Raw genomic sequence first — 20,906 nt, 5'->3', positions numbered from 1 at the left:
CATAGAATGCTTCAAAAGAAGCTTAAGAAATACATGGGGCTGTGCCCCTTATTTATACACAGCAAGGGACCCAAGGAGGGGCTCCCATAGAGTCGTTGGAGCCCCTCCAACGGTCATATTTATGACCGTTGGAGGGGTCCAACGACTCTATGTGGATCCCTCTCAAGTGAATAAAAACAAAAAAGCAAAAAAAAGGAAAATGAATAAAGGAAAAAGAAAAAGAGAAAAGCATATCAATGATATGCGAGTACAGGGTGAAATGACAGAAATACCCCTATCGGGTTTTACAAAATAAATATATATATATTTATATATATAGATAGACACATAGACATATATATATCATATATATGTGTATGTGTCGTAATCTATGTATATAGATATATATATATATATATATATATATATATATATATATATATATATATATAAATATACATCATATTTTAACACCCCCCCTCAAACACATGGTGAGATCACCGAGAGTTTGCTGAGGAGGAAGTAGAAGCGAGGCGAAGGCAAAGCTTTGGTGAAGAAATCCGCCAACTGATATTCGGTAGGAACATATGGAAGTTGAATGGTGCCTCGTAAAAATTCATCTCGAACATAATGACAGTCCATCTCAATATGCTTCGTTCGTTCGTGAAAAGTGTGATGGCTAGCGATATAAATGGAGCTCTTGTTGTCACAGCATAGCTTTGAGGGAGTTGAGAATGAGACACCCAAATCTTTAAGTAGGCTTCTTAACCACACAATCTCAGTTGTGGTAGTGGCCATCGCACGATATTCGGCTTCAGTAGATGAGAGAGAAACTTTACGCTGCTTTTTACACCTCCAGGAGATAAGTGACTCCCCAAGAAACACACAATAACCTGTGGTAGAAATACGATCATCGGGGTTACCCCCCCAATCAGAGTCAGTATACGCAAGTAAAGTAAGAGGTGAAGAAGAGGATAAGAATACTCCCTTAGTTATGGAATCTTTTAGATATTTGATAATCCTCATTACTGCTGCCATGTGAGTGGTGGTAGGAGCAGTCTGAAATTGGCTTGCACTATGAACTGCATGGGAAATGTCAGGCCTGGTAATAGATAAATATGTTAATGATCCAATCAATTGACGATAAGGCGTGGGATCTGCTAAAGGAGTGCCATCATTGGCTCTCATCTTGGCATTGATCACTTCTGGAGTCTCCACCATTTTGTCATCTGTTAGCCCAGACCTAGCAATAATATCAGAGGCAAGCTTCATCTGAGATAGGACATACCCCTTGGGGGAGTATGCAACTTCAATTCCTAAGAAATACCTCAAAAAACCCAGATCAGACATATCAAAATTTGTCTTAAGAATATTTTTAATAAGATCAATACCTTTCTTATCATTACCTGTGATAATCATATCATCAACATATAATAACAAAATGGTTATGTATTCATTAGAGGATTTAACAAACAAAGCAGTATCAGTGTAACATGAGGAGAAACCATTATCAAGAACTACTTTGCTAAAAAGATCATACCACGCTTTTGGCGCTTGTTTTAACCCATAAAGAGCTTTGTTTAATTTTAGAATATTGCCTTTCCCAATTTCAAGACCCGGCGGAGGATCCATAAGAACTTCTTCACATAAAGTTCCATTTAAAAAAGCATTTTTCACATCAAGTTGGTATATTGGCCATTGTTTGATGGATGCTAAAGCAATTAAGGTTCGTACACTAGTCATTCTGGCCACGGGAGCAAAAGTTTCTTCATAATCAATCCCATATTCTTGGGCATAGCCTTTTGCTACCAAACGAGCTTTGTATCTTTCAAGGGACCCATCACATCTAGTTTTGACTTTATATACCCATCTACACCCAATTGCCTTCTTCCCTAAAGGTTGAGGAATAATGCTCGATTTTCATGGCTTCAATCCAATGTGGGTGATCTTTAGCTTCCTTGAAAGAGGTAGGTTCGTGATACGAATGTATTAACATAAGACAGACCCTATAATTCGGAGAAAAAGATTCATAGGACGCAAACTTTTGTGGTGGCCTACTGGTACGAGAAGATCTCCTAGGTATATTGTTGTCAGTAGATTCTTCTAAAGAGAAGTCTTGAGAGTATCTGTCAATAGCAGGTTGATGTTCATTTCCTATCCGCCGGGTATAAACATTTATATCATTAAGGTTTTCATTTTGGGAGGTATTATCATGTTGTTGTATATCATTATAATGTGAAATTCCATCACAACTAGTATCACAAGAAATAGCCTCAGGAGACTCAATTCTAGGAGCTAAGTCAAATAAAGAAGAATAATCGATGTCTTCCTTAGATGTGTGGATATCGAAACCATTTTGTTCTTCAATAAAGTTTACATTTCTCGACACATATAATTTATTGTTTCGAATATCAAAACATCTATAGCCTTTTTGATTCTCACCATAGCCAATGAACACACATTCAATAGCTTTAGGTGACAACTTATCTTGTCCTAAACTAAGTACAAAACATTTGCATCCAAAGATTCTTAATCTATTAAAATCGGGAGTAATTTTAAATAATTTTTCAAAGGGCGAAACATTTTTCAAAGAGGAAGAGGGCATACGATTCACAAGATATGTTGCGGTAAGAAGAGCTTCGGCCCAAAAGTTTTTAGGAACACATTTAGACACAAGAAGAGTTCTTGTGGTTTCAATTAAATGCCTATGTTTCCTTTCCGCAAGACCATTTTGTTGCGGAGTTTTAGGACAAGATCGTTGGTGCAAAATTCCATTTGTTTTAAAATAATTTTGGAAGTCTTTAGACATGTATTCTCCTCCTGAGTCGGATCTAAAAATGGCTATATTGTGTTGGAATTGATTTTGAACAAGAGCGTGAAACTCTTTAAAATTAGTGAAGACATCATATTTATTCTTGATAATATAAACCCATGTGTATCTAGTAAAATCATCAATAAAAGAAACATAGTAAGAGAAGCCTCCTTTGGACATAACGGGTGTCGGTCCCCATACATCGGAATGCACAAGTTCAAAAGGCCTTTTTGACACAAAATTGCTATGAGAATATGGAAGAGAGTGAATTTTCCCAAGAATACAATCATTGCATGTAAATGTATTTGTATTACAAAATTTTTCCAAAAATGGAAAAAGGTACAATTTGGAAATACTAGGGTGCCCAAGTCTCTTATGCCAAGTCTCAATATCTTTGGATTGAACATGATTACAAAATGATTTGGATGGCAAAGACAAAAAATCCATATAGTAAAGGTCCCCTCTTCTATGGCCTTGCCCAATCCGCTTCCCGGACCGGAGATCCTGCACATAGCAATGGGTTGGTGAAAAAGAGACATTACACTCAAAATCGGTGATTTGAGAGACGGAGAAAAGATTTAGATTAAGTTTTGGGATGATTTGGATTTTGGGAACAAAAAATTCTTTGTTTTGGTCATAAATTTTCTCAAGGTTTCCAATACCCTCAACATTTAAAGAAGTTCCATCGGCGGTGGATACATATGATTTAAACTTATTGAGACTTGGTTTTGACAAAAGTGATGCATTTGGAGTCATATGGAAAGAGGCACCCGAATCAAGAATCCAAGAAGACATACCTGGGAATGAAGAAATGGCGGCACCGGAAGTGGAAGGTGAGGATGATGATGTAGAGGCGTTCATCTTCATAAATTGTTGGAGAGTTTCGGTTAGATGAGCGATGGAATCCTTTATGTCACCATCCTTCTTTGAATCTTCATTGATGATTGGAGGAGTTTCTCCCACGGAGGCTACCTTCTTCTTGAATTTAGGGCAATCGGGACGAATATGGCCCGGTTCATTACAATTATGACAAATGATTTTCCTTCCTCCACCATTATTCTTCAAAAAATGTGGTGGTTTATATGATCTTACATTGTTGTCGGGTCTAGACATGGCATGTACTTCATCAACATCCCTTTTCAAGGCCAAACGGGTTTCTTCTTGACATAAATCGGCCAAAATATCGCTTAGAGGAGTAGAGATCCTCTAAGTTGTTCAAATTCGGGACGAAGCCCATGAATAAATTGAAAGAACCTCTCTTTTTCCATTTGCTCTTGTCTCATAGCAATAGCACTTCCTTCCCATTGCGGTTCGAGAAGGACAAGTTCATCCCATAAAGAGGATAGGGCACTGTAGTAGTCCCTAATGCTCATATCACCTTGCTTGGTAGCTCTTACCTTTTCTTGAAGAAAAAAATGCCTAGCAAGGTCTCTTTGAGTGTACATACCTTTCATGAAAAACCATGCTTCATTAGCCTTCTTGAATTTAGCAAGATTTGCACAAATCTTCAATTCGACGTTATTCATGAACCATGCTAAGATTCACTTTCCCAATCTTCCATTTTAGAAGAGTAATCAAGAATAGCCTTTTCTTTTTCTTCTTCATTCAAGGCTTTTTCTTCACCTCCTTCAAATTTAGTTAGCTTTAGTTGTGGTTTCGGAATGGTTCCACATACATAACCCCAAAGCCTTTTACCTTTGAGATTATTCTCCATAGCGGCCGCCCACATGCGATAATTGGTCCCATCCAATTTGAATGAGAGATCGATTTTTGCATCTTTGTTGGCCATTAGAAGACAAATTTATAAGACAAGAGAGAGGAGAGGTATTACTTGTCAATGGAGGATCCAATGAAGCCTTCTTAGCCAAGGCTCTGATACGATGTAATGAAGTGCCAAATGAAAAGAGCAACGTCTCCAAGCGAAAGCACGGAAGCACGCACATACACAAGATGTCACTAAAGGGCAAAATAAACCACAAAAGTGGTCAAGCACAAAAAGAAGATAAAAAATATATCTCACTTCATAGAATGCTTCAAAAGAAGCTTAAGAAATACATGGGGCTGTGCCCCTTATTTATACACAGCAAGGGACCCAAGGGGGGCTCCCATAGAGTCGTTGGAGCCCCTCCAACGGTCATATTTATGACCGTTGGAGGGGTCCAACGACTCTATGTGGACCCCTCTCAAGTGAATAAAAACAAAAAAGAAAAAAAGCAAAAAAAAAGGAAAATGAATAAAGGAAAAAGAAAAAGAAAAAGAAAAAGAAAAAGAAAAAGAAAAAGAGAAAAGCATATCAATGATATGCGAGTACAGGGTGAAATGACAGAAATACCCCTATCGGGTTTTACAAAATAAATATATATATATTTATATATATAGATAGACACATAGACATATATATATCATATATATGTGTATGTGTCGTAATCTATGTATATAGATATATATATAAATATACATCATATTTTAACAGAGGCACCTGTCTGGCTGAATCCTTGTGACATAGATGGTAAGTTTGATGACATTCTCTTCATTAGTTGTGTTAGATTTTAATACTACCAAGTTATGACACATGAAACTGTTAAATATTGTAAATTTCTCATATTATATATATTATATATATTGTGTATGTATATACAGGAAAAGTGGTAGCTGCTCACTTGTTAAGTGGTAAAAAATAAATCGCTCACACCGAGCATCCATCGCACGGGGTGATGGATGTTCAACATCTTTTTGCGCAAAAAACTTTTGGTGGTGCTATTTTAGCGTCGCTAAAGGTCTTAGCGGCGCACTAAAAGCGCACTAAAGGTCCCAGAGTTTTAGTAGCGCTTTTAGTGCGCCACTAAAAGTTTTTTTTGCGCAAAAAGGACGCTGAGCATCCATCATGCCGCGATGGACTCTCAACGTGAGTGACCTTCTTTTGAGCACCTAACAAGTGATCAGCTGCACATCACTCTGTATATACATATTGTATGTATATACATATATAAGTATAGTAGAAGGTACTTAGTGCTTAAATGTAATTTTTTATTTTTTTGTTTTCTTTTTTTCTTTTGTTTATTGTAATTCAAATGGTAGGATTGACTAGCCGTTAGTCAACGGCTAGCTCTTTGGCCCTCTTGTATATATTAATGGGATCTCACCATTCTTTCTTTTGTGCATTCTTCTTGATGTATTTTAAGATCAATAAAATTATTAATTTTTACTTGTGGGTGTTCTGTCTTGTGTGTTTTTTATGAGTGCTTTGTTTCTCTTGAGGTCTTGTCCATTTGGAGATTTGGTTAAGGACCTTTCGACTTGGATGCGTTTCCCACACGTAGCGTTTGGATGCACAGGGGTGCGTGTGGGTTAGGGCTAATTCCCCCAAGGATCACCTTCGGTAGTTCCAACCAAGTATGGTGACTCAGGGTCAGGCGAGTGAATGCCTAAGGGCTGACGAATGAGTTTGGGTGGTGCTCTTCGCTATGACATATAATTATCAACTGGTCTTTAGACGGGGGGTCGCAAGGCCTTGTCCCTTCTATGACGAGATTATGCTTGAGCGTGCCTATGGAGTCGCGATAAGCTTCATGACATGCAAGACTAAGGCATCCGTGTGCTTGCTAGTCAGTATGGGACGGCTTTGCACATAAGTGGCATGGACCTGATAGAATACGCATTTGGAGATGCGTTTGATCAACTTCTGTTAGGCAGTTGTGTACGAGGTGGTGCGCAGTGCCAATGAAACGATTCAACACATGGAAAAGTGTTGGTGCGCGACCTTTGGCCCTTAGGTTGGTCAGACTGGGCAGTTTGGCGCGTCGTGGGTTTACGAAAAATTCTATGTCCATGACAAATTGGCATCAGAGCAGAAAGATTTACAAAGACCTTATTGTTCAGTGAGTGTGACACTGAAGAGGGCAGTGATGGTTTGTCCTGTTTACGCGAATTTGCTCACCTAAAGTTTGGTCGATCACAACAATAAGTTATTGGCAGGGTAGTATGGGTCATCTTGTCGATGGTAAGCAGAAGTGTAAGGTTGTTGGGGATGTGGATAAGCCAAAGATTCCTACTAGTCATGCGTTAGGCTCGCATGTGGAGTGTGGCTTTTGCGTTGTGCATGCAAAGAATACATGTTGGATTTAACTGGATGGATTTCCACCTGTGAGATGGGAGGCTCAATTGAACGTTTATGTTCTCTCCCGTGATTGTGGGTTAGCGGAGTGCCCATCTTGAGCAAAATGCTTGTTGTTTTGGTCTTTTGAGTTTGACAATTCTTCTGTGGATTGTGTGTACGGAAAAAGTCGCTCGTGGTTCGTTGGTTTGGTTCCTGCAAGAATGTGCTTGCTGACTTCGAATGAGAGTTGCAACGTGCTATCTCCGGATGTGAGTTGCAGCGTTGGGCCATGAGTTGCCCTTTGTGTGGACGAGTGACCAAGAAGACACTTTGAAGGACCGCTTTGGGGTGATACGAAAATAGGCGTTCCCTACTTGAGGACTAGGTTGGACCATTGAAAAACCACAAGTTGGTGCTTTAAGGGATTTGATATCCCTACGGCATGCGTTGGTGGTCGCTCTTCTCTGCGAGGACTACGAAGGGCTTGAAATTGCCCTTGTTGGGGTTGGAAGGCGCCCCAACCATGAGCATGATGATGGCAAGTTTGCCGTGCGGGCGAAGATGACCTGTTTGTGTATAAGACTACACTAGGTCCCACGAGTGAAACATAAAGAATCTGCACTGTTCACATTGTATGGGCGGTTAGGTGGAACCAATTTTCATATATATATATATATATATATATATATATATATATATAGGAATATATTTGCTACAATTGTTTATCTGTACAAACAACTTAGCAATTCACATTTTACAGGGCCTAGTTGGTCAAAAACTTTAGAAGTTTGGAGGTCAAAAACTTTAGAGAAGGATACTTTTTTATGTAACGAGGACACATTGTAAGAACGTGAGTGACACCATTTTTTGTATATTTTTCCATCAAGACTAGTATAGAAGGGGACTGTGAAATGGGAGTAGTTGGAGTATCCTGTACAATAAGTATATACTTTGTATATATATGTGCTTATATATACACATACTCTTAATTCAATTATGTAAGAGTATATATATAGTTAAGAATATACATATATAGGTGGCACTTTATGTTATTTATTTCCTTGTATTTTTTATTTTCTTCTTTTTGTATTTTTTATCTTTTCTTTCTTTTTCCTTTTTATTTTCTGCTTTTTCTTTTTGAATTGACTGTTGACCAGCCGTTGGGCTATCTCCCCACGGCTAGACCTCTCATATGTAAGTATAAATAAGGGGTGTTAGTCCCCGTTGTACAGTGTGTTTCAAGTGAGGTTTTCCTCATAATAGCGCTGCAATATTTCTTATGTGTCTTTAGTGTATTTCATTACAGTTATGTGCCTTAGTGCACTTTCTGTGAGTGAATACTATTATCAAGTCATTAGTAAACTTGATTAGCACCATTATTCGTGCTTCTTTTCATATCCTGGTTGAAACTTCCGTATTTTTATTTTGACCAATTGGATGCTGCTATAGGTTGAGGACTCTTGTATGTGTAGCCCCTGTATTCATTTTTGAGCACAATCACGTCTTGCTTGCATTTTGCTACTCAATTCTGATACTTGTGTTTATTTGCTGATGCAGGTCGTTCCAAGAAGTTCCATGTCCCAAGAGGCTGCTTCGATGGTTGCATGGTCTCGATTTCACCGCGCCTCTCCATATCCTTCTAGGATGCTTCATGCTGCCCCTTTTCCAAGAGGCATGTCAGGCATGTATAGAAGGCCATTTCCTCTGAAAGTTGGTCCCCGCAGTTTACAGTGGAAGCGTGATTCTCCTGGGACACCGACTACCAATGCTGTAACTGACTCTCATGGTGCATCTCCTGTCACGACACCTACTGGTACACCGCTGGGTGCTGCCCCTAGGAGACCGCTGACATATGTGCGGAGCAAGTCAAAACCAGCCGATGGGAATTCATGTCCAGCATAAGCTTACATGGCTTTAAAATCTCGTCTTGATTTTACTGGAATCTGGTGACTTAAGATCATGAATTGCCCTGATTTTTCAAATCGACATGCAAGCTGAAGATTGTCACAGGAAGCGATCAAACAACGAAGGAAAACTCCTGGCTTGTTTTGTTTTGCCAAAGGTTATTAGATGAAGCTTGACAATATTTCTTTTGTTCCACACAAGTCATTGCTAAAAAGGTGAAAAAGATGTATATATGGATTGCAATTCTATGTTGGGGTACTTGTTCTGAGCAAATTCGAGGATCCCCATGCTTTTTCATATCTCATAATAAAAAATGATTTTTTTATTCGTCTTTGATAGATTTTGCTGCCTTGTTTGTCAGGATAGATTCTGTTGGAAATTGAAAGGGATGCCTTAAAGGTTGGCATAATCAGGTTTTGTCACATAACTGATGGTTCCCATGTGGGCCTTTAATTTGATAAAATATAATCAGCATCCTGTTTATGATCATGAACAGTTTTCTATCTAAAACTGGCGAATTATGTTTATCTAGGTTTGTTCACCATACTTTATAAGTCCCTTCGAGCAGATGATTACTGAGGCTTGGCATGGGTTTTTTACGTCTAACTGATTACTATGAATCTTGCCCTCTGCATCACAGGCTGTCTTACCCAGCCAAGGTCAAAGTTAGCCCACGCTGTCATTTTAGTTGATCTGTCCCTAGAAAGAAGTGCTAGGTTCAAGCCTAGTTCTTTTTTTTTTCTCGGCTGGGGTTGGGCAGAGCACTACCGATGAATTCTTTGATTTGTCACCGACCGATCTCACTTCACGTAATTTTTGCATCATATCTGTTTACAAATCTTAAAACTACAGCCTCTCTTGCGAAGTAATTCCCAAGCCGTTTGCCTTGTGAATGTCACCAAGTTGATGGGATGTCACAAGTTCGAAACCCATGGTCAGCGTCTCTTGCTGCAAGGTCGAAGATGGGTTTTCTCTCTGGTGGGCAGGGGGGATCTGCTGCAAGGTCGAAGCTGGGTGTACTCTCCGGTGGGCAGGGGGGCTCTTAAGAGTTTTACCAACAGGAGGCCAGCCAATGTGTGGTTGGTGTAATAGGGGGTTTTTGTCCCTTGGATTATACAACAACAACAACAACTACGCATTCATCCCAAAACAATTGGGGTCGGCGATATGAACCAACAAAGAAAATCATTCTGGGTCTTCCACATGAATCCTTCTCCTCCATTCATTTCTATCCAATGCCATGTCCTCGGTGAGGTTCAAAGCATTCATATCCTTTCCTATCACCTCCATCCATGTCTTCCTAGGCCTACCCCGACCTCTTTTAACTAATATATTTTCCCATTTCTCCATCCTTCTAACTGGAGCATCATTAGGCCTTCGTCGAATATGTCCAAACCACCGTAAACAATTCTCTCTCATCTTATTGTCCCTTGGATTATAAAAAAAAAAATCCCAAGCTGTTCTCTCTGAAAAGGCAGGAGACAACATCCAAGATAAACGATCAGGGCGAATTGCTTTTCACACCTGGTTATGGACCAGAGTAGGAAGAAGAGCTTGAGGGGGGAACCTGAAACACATAAGTAACAAGACACTGCTATATGATAGAATAAATTGTACATGACACACTCGATCGGCTGAGGAATATACGAGAACAAAGGGCTATGATCAACCAAAGGATCAAACCAGAATTCAATGGATCCAGCACCTTAAAAGCCATTTTGCCCCTTGACACAGTTTGAACACTCTTCCAACCGTAAGTACCTAGACTACGGAGATACTGGAACCCACATTGATTCTTTGTGACAGTTTTAACAAACTTGGGTAAATGGTGAGGCCCATGACCGGGGCATTTGACGCCTACCAACACTAACCCAAATCACTCACTTGGAAGCCGTGTGTGTTTGGATTCATTGAATTAGGTGACATCCGATTATACTGAATTCCACTAAATCCTTCGGCCATTTTCCAGTGACAGGAATATTTAGTGGGATTTGATTTCAGTCACTGAATTCCCTGAATCCGAACATACTATTAGAGTTGCAACGATCATGATCTGTCATCCATCTTGTAGATAGAGCAACACTATTTATGGTTGCTTCTTATTTAGGCGTGACAAGTTTCTCCACAAGAAAAGAAAACATTTTTTAGTCTTATTTACTTGGGACATGTTTGCAATGCCTGGTTATTCTTGGCCTTTTGGTTGTAAATCACAATCACAACACTTTCTCAAAGTCAGTGAAACATGGGAAAAGTAACAGTTGCTATTGTGATTGCCAACTGTGACTGTTTTTACCTTAAATCTTGTAAAAGTTGGTCACATGATTGACCTTGTGACCAACAATCACAACTAATTTCTCGGTTGTGATTGTTCCAGGGGCTGAGTTACGTTGTGTCTAGGGTAGGCATGTGCCCACCCTAACCCGCCATGTGCATAAGAGGCCGGGTCAAGGAGGGCACAACCCGGGTCGACCTCACATCGCAAAAACAATGTGCCCCTGCCCAACCCCCACCCCGACTCTCTCTCTCTCTCTCTCTTGATGACGGCTAAGGGGTTAGGGCAGTAGGCATGCCACATGCATCCCCGGTTTTCTGTTGCCCGACGGCCTCTCCGACATATCATTCAGTTTTCTTTTTCTTCTTGTGCTTTTTGTTTTTCTAAGGTTTAGCATTTTTATGTGTTTTTATTTCAGGAAATGATCGTACTGTACAGTTAATTTGAACAAATTACCTAAAAACCCTATAATTCTTGATATTCTCTTGATGTTCAAAATCATAAATATCTGACATAGTTAGGACCTTTTTACCCTTTGCAACTGCGAATTTAAGCCTTTTTGCGATAAAATTGTATCGCCCGTTAGCTATGTCCAACACCCACTTAAATTTAGAGTTGCAGGTTTTTTTTATGCAAAAACTCACGAACTTGCATAAATTTATTTGCGAAATTTTGGTGAAACTAAAACTACCAAAATCCCAAATACCCTACTCTTTTGCATATAATAAAAATTTTGCATAAAAATATTTATGAAAATATCATACCATTTTGCATATATCTTGGAATCACATAAATTTATGTGTGAAACTCCATTTAAAGGAAACCAACAAAATCACAAATATGCTACTTAAATACTGGAGAGATTTTTATTATATGCGATTTTTCTTAAAAGTTGTGATTTTGTTGATTCATATATATACTATTTTTTATTCAAGGATTTCTTCTTCTTATTCGTGTCTACAAAGAATTTCTCTCTAAAACCCTTGCAGAATTTCAAGGAGGTTGCAGTACCATCCTTGTGATCGATTTCTCTGTTTAGAGGTTCAAAAGGTGAGTTCCATACAATATATACGTGGGTATCCCCATGCATATTTATGTTTAATATGGCAGCCTATAATAAAGGGTGTGAATGAATTTAGTTCGCGATCATTGAATATCTCCATGCATATTTGTATTTAGTTGTTGCTATTGATATTTTTTGTATGTTTTCTTGTGTTGTCATCGACATCTCCAGCCACTTGATTCAATGTTTAGAGTTTACTATATTTATGGTTTTTTGTATAGAAATTTATATATTATTGTAGATGATTTATGATTGTTTTGTTTTTCCTTTAGTTAATATTTGTTGTTCTTGTGTCAGTATAATGGGGCTAGGGTTTACTGTGCACAGGTATTGAAAGGGTTAAAGTACACTATCGTGGTTATTGTAGGCAGTCAATGATGACGTATGAAAGGGCTAAAGTACACTACCGAATGTCTGATTACATTAAGTGAAAATCTTGATTGGTTTATAAAAATATTACCTTTAAGAAATTTGCGGCTTTGATGTCTCATAAAACTGAATATGCAACAGACTTATTGAGCCTCCAGTATAGTTATTTTTTAAATAACCAAGAAATGTGGATAGATGTTGAGGATGATGATGATGTAAAGTCGATGTTAACCAGTAGTAATGTTTACTTGAAAGTTTTCAAAGTTAATGAAGAGCAATTAAACAAATAGTAGTTGATAAAAAAATGATGCCAATCTCGTGGAGAATGTGCATGTATCTCAGGCACCATATATTGACCTGACTCCTTTACTGATTATCCAACTATCCCAAACAATAGACGATATTGATGTTGAAAATGACTGGCGGATCACTCCAAAGGTTATGAAACCATGTGTCCCAAATAGTGAAAAAGAAGTGTCACTGATCTCCATCGCAATAATTTGAATGGGATGCGGCCTTCTCGAGCATGCGACAATGCTATGTGCAAGTTGTAATTTTGATGTAACTTATGGTTGAGATGTAGGTGTGATATGAATGTGATATTTTGATGATTAATTTTGAATGTTGAAAATGCAGAAATTACACATGCATGAAAGAAAATGAAGGATAGATACAATGAATTTTGATTTACATTATGACATCAAAGATTGTAAAATGACCGAAGTTTTAGTTTTAGATAGATAGGAATGGAGAAACAAGACTTGTAAAACTGACCCCATGTAGTTGGAATAAGACTTAATTATGATGATGATGACAGATCCCATACAAATGAGATAAACATTACCATGATCATGATAACCTTAGCAAAAAGGGTTGATGTATCCTTTAAGTATAATAGACTGACCAAAAAATTTTAGCCTAAATTCAAGTAGGGCTGGAAAGGGATAGGAAATTCAAATCAAAATTAAGTAATAGATCTGGACCTAGATCTTATTTTGAATATGATCAATAAAGTAGATCCTGATTTTATATAGTGATATTGAAATAGGAAGAAGGCCGAAAGTATGTTTTTTATGAGCACGAGGAGCGAATTGTATTTAATGTAGATCCAACACAAAATCACGATGCATGAGCAACAAAATTTGATCAGATGTATTTGAATCAGTCATGCTCACACTTTTGAATTGTATTTGAAGATCCAATTCCAAAAGGTAAAGTGTTGGATTTGGATCCCAGGTCCAACACAACGTAATCCATCTCCTGCCCTACTATTAGTCAAAGAAAATTTAAGGCTTTCAGTAGGAAAATTTTGTCTTGGACTTCTGTTTATCCTTGGCAATAAAAATCTCAAATGAATAAACAATCCTATTTTGTCGACTGTATCTTCCAACTAATCTATCAATCTTTGCATAATCCATTCGATCAGAGACATCACTCCAAGATATGGACCATGGATAAGATCTGACTTTACATTCACATTAGATTTGGACTTACATGATCTGACTATTCTTGGATTTGGGTTTGAATTTGGATAATTACATTCTGTCCCATCTACCATAATCCATCCTGCATCCAACCCATTTGCACCCCCTACATACAAGGTGGATCTGAATTTTCTTTTAGCAATGAAATCTCGAGAATGAGATTTATGCCTATGGGACAGTTGATGATATAGGAAAAGAGGGTCAGGATTGGTCCAAACAGGATCATATACGTGTGTCCAGTAGGGGCTAAAACAGGATGGATTAGGTTTGGGCCATTTCTTGTTCAGGTTCAGACCCACGAGTAAAACCTTAAGACGTGCGGTTGGATTTGGTCCACGTTCTTTAAAAAAATTGGTTGGCTGCATCCATCAGGGCTTCTCCATTTGAGTTCAAACCCAAGATCCCTTAGTTAAGACTGTTAAAATAATCAAGGTTGAGACCCGTTTAAAGAAAGGCCTTTCCATGGAGCTCTCTTCGGTGGAAGAGGAGTCCGACACCCACCCCCTCATGGGAACTTCTATACTATTGTACTTAAAAAATGATTAATTGCTTAAACATGATGTTGGATTTGGGCCAGTTTGAGCCCCAATACTCTTACCTGGCTTAGACCTCATTCATCCCTTTAGCGAGCTGGGTTTACTCGTCTACGGACCATCCAAAAACTGAATGGAATGAGCTAACCAAGCCAGGACAGCCAATTGCCACCTTAAGTAATTAAGTACTTAGGCAGCTATGGGTTCAGGGTGTTTCAACCCCTTTAGACCAGACCTATGTAGGGCGGGAAAATGAGTTGGGCGGCTCGTGGGTCGGCTCATGTTCAGCCAGTAAAGAGCTCATTTGAACTTGTGAAATAGGCTCGACAAACTTGAGCATGAACGACCAATGTTCGCTTGGCTTAACTCATACAGACTCATTAATTAATAATAAATATATTTTACATATATTTTATATCATAGATGAAAGATGGTTAAAGTGTTTACTTGCAAGCAATAAGGTTAGGGTTCAAATGCTCCTGTTTACAAGTTTGAAATAATTATTTATTTTGTAAATGAGCTAGTTTGAGATTGGTTTATTAGGTTCACGGTCCAAATTCTATTATTTTTAACTTGAATATATATATATATATATATATATATATATATATATATATATATATATATATATATATATATATATATATATATATATATATATATATATGTGTGTGTGTGTGTGTGTGTGTGTGTGTGTGTGTGTGTGAGCTAGCTTGTGCTTTTCACCAGTCGAACTTGGCTCGGCTTGACACAAGAAATGAGCTGAGCTTGAACACCCTCTATTCAGTGTGTTTGGCTTGTTTAACATCTAGCCTTATGCATATGCATGGGTTTAGACCCTTGACTAGGCCCAAACCATTCTCACGTATCTCATTTTTTGATTTTTTTTAAAGTATATATATATATATATATATATATATATATATATATATATATATATATATATATATGAGTTAGCTTGTGTTCAGCTGGGCTCAACACAAGAAATGAGTTGAATACCCTCTATTTGGTTCGTTCCACTCGTTTACCTAGGCCTAAGCATGGGTTTAGACTCTTGGCTAGGCCCAAACCATTGTCACATCTCATTATGAAATTTTCTTTGAAAGTGATCTTGTGATAAATTGAAAATATTTTTTGAATATTAAAAAAATAATGTCACATTCACATTTTTAGAGACAAGTATTGGCAAGTTATTATTTTAATAGGTTAATGACCCAAAGTTAACGTGCTGTGCTAACATGGACAAAGTTTAGTCCCATATCAACTGTGAAAAAAGCCAATGGCTCCTCATCATGGTTATAAAAAGTAATGTTGTCAGTATCGATGCAAATGGGTCTGAATAGGACAATACTTATTGAATCAGTCCAAATTCGAATTTATATGGGGCCGATTATAGAATCGGCCAATTCAAACTTGTTTCAGGGCATGGGTTGAATTTTCCCTTAGTTTACTAATTTAACATATTTTAAAATTAGAAAAAAAAAATTAAAAGTGACTCATTCAGCACTCTTGAGTGTTGATACGTTCCAGGCTTACGGGGTTCAGACCAGATCCAAAAACCAAATTTGAATGGATTAAAACAGAAAAAACAAAAGATAGGTTCAGTTTGAGTCTAACAGGTTTTACTAAAAATTAGGTTTTTTCTAAATGGTTAGGCAGAAAAATCTCAAATTTTCAGGGATTGATCTATACTTAATGAAGATATGTCAAATTTTGGAGTTCTCATTAACTAGATTTGGTTTGGGTCAAACAGGTGCAAAAGTGAGTTTAAGCCTAGGTGAAGGTGGTTTAGACTTACTGAAACTTAGGGGAGGTAGTTGGAGTGGTCTGCTACAACTTGGCATGGTTGGGCTGGGTCTGGTACAGGGAGGACGTTGCACCTTAAAAGGCTTTAGTTCTTTGCACTTAGTCTTTGAGCACCTCGATGAAGGTGGATCTGGGCTGCAGCCTAGAACCACTTATAAAGATCTATTAGGGATCAGTCGTTGCACTAAGTAAGGTCTGAACCTTGCTGAGTAAGAAAGATGAGTCAAGGAAAAGGACTCACAACAAGGTCAAAGATGAGACCCGTTTAGAGAAAGGCCTAGGAGCCAAGGGAAGAGAAGGGAAGAAGGGCCACACCCAAGAGAGAGAGATATACAAATTAAAAAAAAGCGCTTCAACTCTTGATTCACATAATTTTTATATATCAATAACAAAGGGCTGACCTTTATATAGGCCATGACTTACACATTTAACAAGATCAAATTAAATGATAAATACTAAAAATAAGAACTCATTAACTTAAAAGAGATAAAGCCTAACTAGCTAACACCTAACTTAGCAAAAAATCTAAATTTAGGTAATACATCCTCCCAACTTAGGTAACACCTAAGAGTCTTCTTAAACACCATCACATGTCAATCTAAGTCACATTCAAGTGGGTTGGGCGCCCTCCAAGGGAGAGCCACAAAATTTTATTAATACCAACAATGCCCCTACAAGGTGGATTGGGTCAGGGCAACTGGATCTTAGCTTAAAGGATCTGATCAACTAGGGATCACTTCATGAAATTGATTCTAACAGAACGGCTTTTGATCTTTGACCAGCTTGGTTGAGCTTGGACGACCTTGGTTTTGGATATGAGTATGAATAGGAGGGAGTTTGGATGCGGTTTCAAAATGGGAACGTATTGTAACGCCCCAAAATTTAATCCAATTTTTCAAGCATTTTTTTAAAAATCAATACGCAATGAAAATAAATAGAGTAGAGTTGAAAAATCTTGGGTAATTATAAATTACTACATCTTTGATAAAGTTACTAAAAAATAAGTCATTTCATCGAGTTTTTTAACAATTATTACATCAAATAGCTCCAAATTTGAATAAACTAGTAAATCAAATAAAAATGGTTCCCAGATCGGCAAGGAAGAGGTGAACACCATGACTCCACTACTAGCATGTCGCAATAACTCGCGTTCATTCATGTTGACATGAAAAATGGTAAATATTGGGGGCCAAACTCCATAAGCCTCAGTAGAAAATCTCTTCCCAAGACATATAAGTAAAGTGTTAGCACATAAGAGCATAATTGAGTTCATTTTCATTCATGTAAATATTGTTATGTGCAAAAAGTAAAACTGTGCAATGATGATTATGTTTCATTTTATTAACTCTATATGGGTACTCGCAGTTTGAATACGTTGAGATAGATGAGATCAACTGGGAGTCTATTATTCTTTGAGTGGTTTAATACCCTAGTTAACTATCTAAATCAAACTCCAAAAGGAGAGGTATAATGACCAAGAGATAACTCTTAAAGGCCGAGATAACATGATGCATCCGACTTCTGCAGAAGGTTTAAGACCTACCAGCCTAGGATTTAGTTTTGGTAGTCCAGGTCCCCTAACTCTATGGGCGGATGACCATCGAGCTATTGTCACTTGTAGCATAATAAAAAAATGTTGTATGTTTCAACAACAACAAACCACAAAGTGTGTACCATCTACCCTCTCCAAGGTAGCCCAACACTAGATGTGTATCCTAGTTTTTTTAATTTGATTAGTTAAAGTCCACTATACCTATCTTTCTTCGGCAACCCAGAGTTTTGAAAACCCAAGTACCACATCAGGGTATATAGAAAACATGTTTGTAAGGCAATAGTGTAGACTACATGAAAGAGGTAGTCAAACAATCATATATTATTTGGTATAGGTTGTATACATGCAACTTATCAAATTTTTATGTCTTGGGTGTACGCATGGTACCCCATAGGTCAGTGTCGACCACAAGCCCAGATTGGGGCCAATCACACAGGTGTGCTCAATACATTACAAATCAATAGAACATAGTTCACATGTTACATATAAAATGTCACAAGTGCTCGTGTGGCATCATGAAGGTTCTGCGAAACCTTAAGCTTATTTTTGAGTCTTAGCATGATCCTACAAACATTGATTGTAGTGCAACATATATAATCATACATTTGATAGAACAAAGTTCGTGAATGAGACCCGATCATGCCAATCAATTTGTGAAACATTTGCAGACCAATTAAACATCATAGTTCTCAAAATATGTGTTTTACAAAAACCTTTCAAAAAAATAAATCATTCATTTGTTCATAAAGTAGTAATTGAGCAAACTTTGTGAAAATATACCCGCATATATTATTTTGCATGAAATGACTATAAAAACTAACTGGTTTCCATGTTTTTTTTGAATTACCATCAAGAGAAACTAAACATAATGTATATTTAATCTAACCAATGCATCTTCAAGCATTAGTCATTTGCATACGATCGAGAAAACATTCGTTTCATAGATTTCACTTTGTGTTCAACACATGTGTAATAATAATCTAATATATATATATATATATGTATTGACATGATCTACGAACGAGCCGTTTGTTCTACTTAATTGCGTAGGAAGAATATATATATACCTCCTCTATGATCGGGCTACGATGAACCAATGCTGGTCTGATCGCACGCCCTTCACGGGTGAACAAGATATGCTATTTTTGAACCATTTTTTATTTTGCAGAGACTGCAGCAGGGTGAGTTGCTATCGCTGGCATGTTGCTGTTGAAGCTTACCAAAGGCATGTCGGCAGAGTAATGCACCCGGTCGGTCTTCGACTGCAGGCGGAGAAGGGGGAATGGGATCATTCGATCCCAGCCTGCTGCTGCACCAGAAGAAACAGCAGTAGCTGCCACCTTGCGCAACACAACAAACTAGTTGGGTACGACAAACCCCCATTTACATGAAAATGGGCGGTTGGGCACAAGTGGTCCCATCTCGTCTGCCATCAAATTATATTTATATTTTTTTTCAATGGCAGACAACAATGGTGTTGGGCAGAGGTGCAGCACCATGCTGCTTCACTGTGCTTTATTCGACCCTGGCCCAACCGGTCAGACCGACCACTAGGTTGGTCTGACCCACAGGCCGTGCGACATAGAGAGATGAACTAGGGTCATGTAGGCCCTAGTTCAGTCTCGAGTATCATTACACAATAGTAAAACGAAATTTTTACTCCATACATTTTTTTTGGAAGGAAATAACATACACGTGCATATGTGTGAGTGACACAACAAAATAACACTCTCTATGAACAAAAAACTTATAAATGTAAATTTCAAAATCAATGATTATTAAGGCCAATAATTGTAGATGATCTTCTCACCTTCATTATAGTAGACCTCTATACATATACATATATTTTCCTCGACTAATGAATAGCTAGATCACATCGAATAAGATGTATATATACGAGTAGTGTCTAATCTTTCACATAATGCCATTTACTCTAAGCACGAGAGTGAAGAAATAACATGCACAAAAGTTATGACACCCAAACATAGGTTTTTCTTTATTCATAACCACTCGAATCACACATTCGTGATTTGAGTTTGCCACTAATTTGCTATCAACCATCGAGAGATGAGAGTTGAATAACATATTGGCTCCCAATATAATCTTGCACACTGGCTCCTCACTCATGCCCCTTGGTCCAAGAATCCTACCTCAAAGTATGGAATGAAATTGAATACAAGTTCTAGTCATGTGCACGGTTCCGAACAACACCACCAAGCTCCAACAATGGAGTTCTTTCTTTCGGTCGTCTGGTGTAAGAGAGAGACAGAGAGACCTCTAAAAATCGTTGGATAGGAGAGGGTTTGAGAGAAGGAAGAGTTAGGAAGAAATTGGAAGGAGGGAGGGGTGCCACCCTCTTTCCCTTCTGTTTTTTTCCCTTGTACAAGGTAAGTAACTCTTGAAATTTCTTTCCTAATTTTTTTTCTAACTTTCTTTTTTCTTAATTTATTTTATGGTATTTATTTTATCATTATCTTGTTTTTTGAAATCTTAACATAGGGGGAGAAGTGTGTGTGTGTGTGGGGGGGGGGGGGGGGGGTCGATCCACCCTTCCAAGGCAAGTGGGTCCCACTGGGGGCGACCTATACTTGCTTCAATAATCACACTTTATTCCCTTTTCATATTTGAGAATGAATTAGATGAGTGATTATCCTAATCTAGTTTTTTTAGGAAATTATAATTCCACCTTATTTTTTAAAGATTAAATTATTTAACAAGGTAGGTGGGTCCCACAGGGGGAACGAGCCACCCTACCTTTCAATTTTCTACATTTTTTCTTATTGTTATCATTCTCAGGATTTTAAATTCCTATCTTTCTTATTTGGATCAGGATCCAAATTGGATCCATTTCGTTGGAATTAAGACCACTCCATATCCAATCTTGGGTTGAATTTCGGATTCTCTTGAGACCATGACCCATACACTGAACCTAATTACTATTGATAGTGGATCTCGGATCTACCAAAGATTCATATCTAATTATCAACCCAAACACCATTTTAAGTATAGGGTTTGAATTTCAAAATTTTAAATTT

The 20,906-nt window shown here is 37.9% G+C and overlaps 1 protein-coding gene across 3 annotated transcripts in view; it reads left to right on the top strand.

The window, feature by feature from the left end:
* LOC149828945 (uncharacterized) overlaps positions 1-9,124 on the top strand; it is a 35,243-nt gene extending 26,119 nt beyond the window's left edge. For all 3 annotated transcript variants that reach the window (XM_090017811.1, XM_090017809.1, XM_090017810.1), the window contains one exon: positions 8,445-9,124. In XM_090017811.1, the coding sequence (XP_089873937.1) occupies positions 8,445-8,789 (345 nt within the window). In that variant the 3' untranslated portion in view covers positions 8,790-9,124. The remainder of the gene's footprint in view (positions 1-8,444) is intronic.
* The last annotated feature ends 11,782 nt before the right edge of the window (positions 9,125-20,906 follow it).

Source organism: Nuphar pumila, chromosome 9 (assembly GCF_984573655.1).
Source record: "Nuphar pumila chromosome 9, dmNupPumi1.hap1.1, whole genome shotgun sequence".
Classification (NCBI taxonomy): Eukaryota; Viridiplantae; Streptophyta; class Magnoliopsida; order Nymphaeales; family Nymphaeaceae; genus Nuphar; species Nuphar pumila.
Note: the sequence above shows the minus strand (reverse complement) of the source record. Positions and strands in the feature narration are given on the sequence as shown.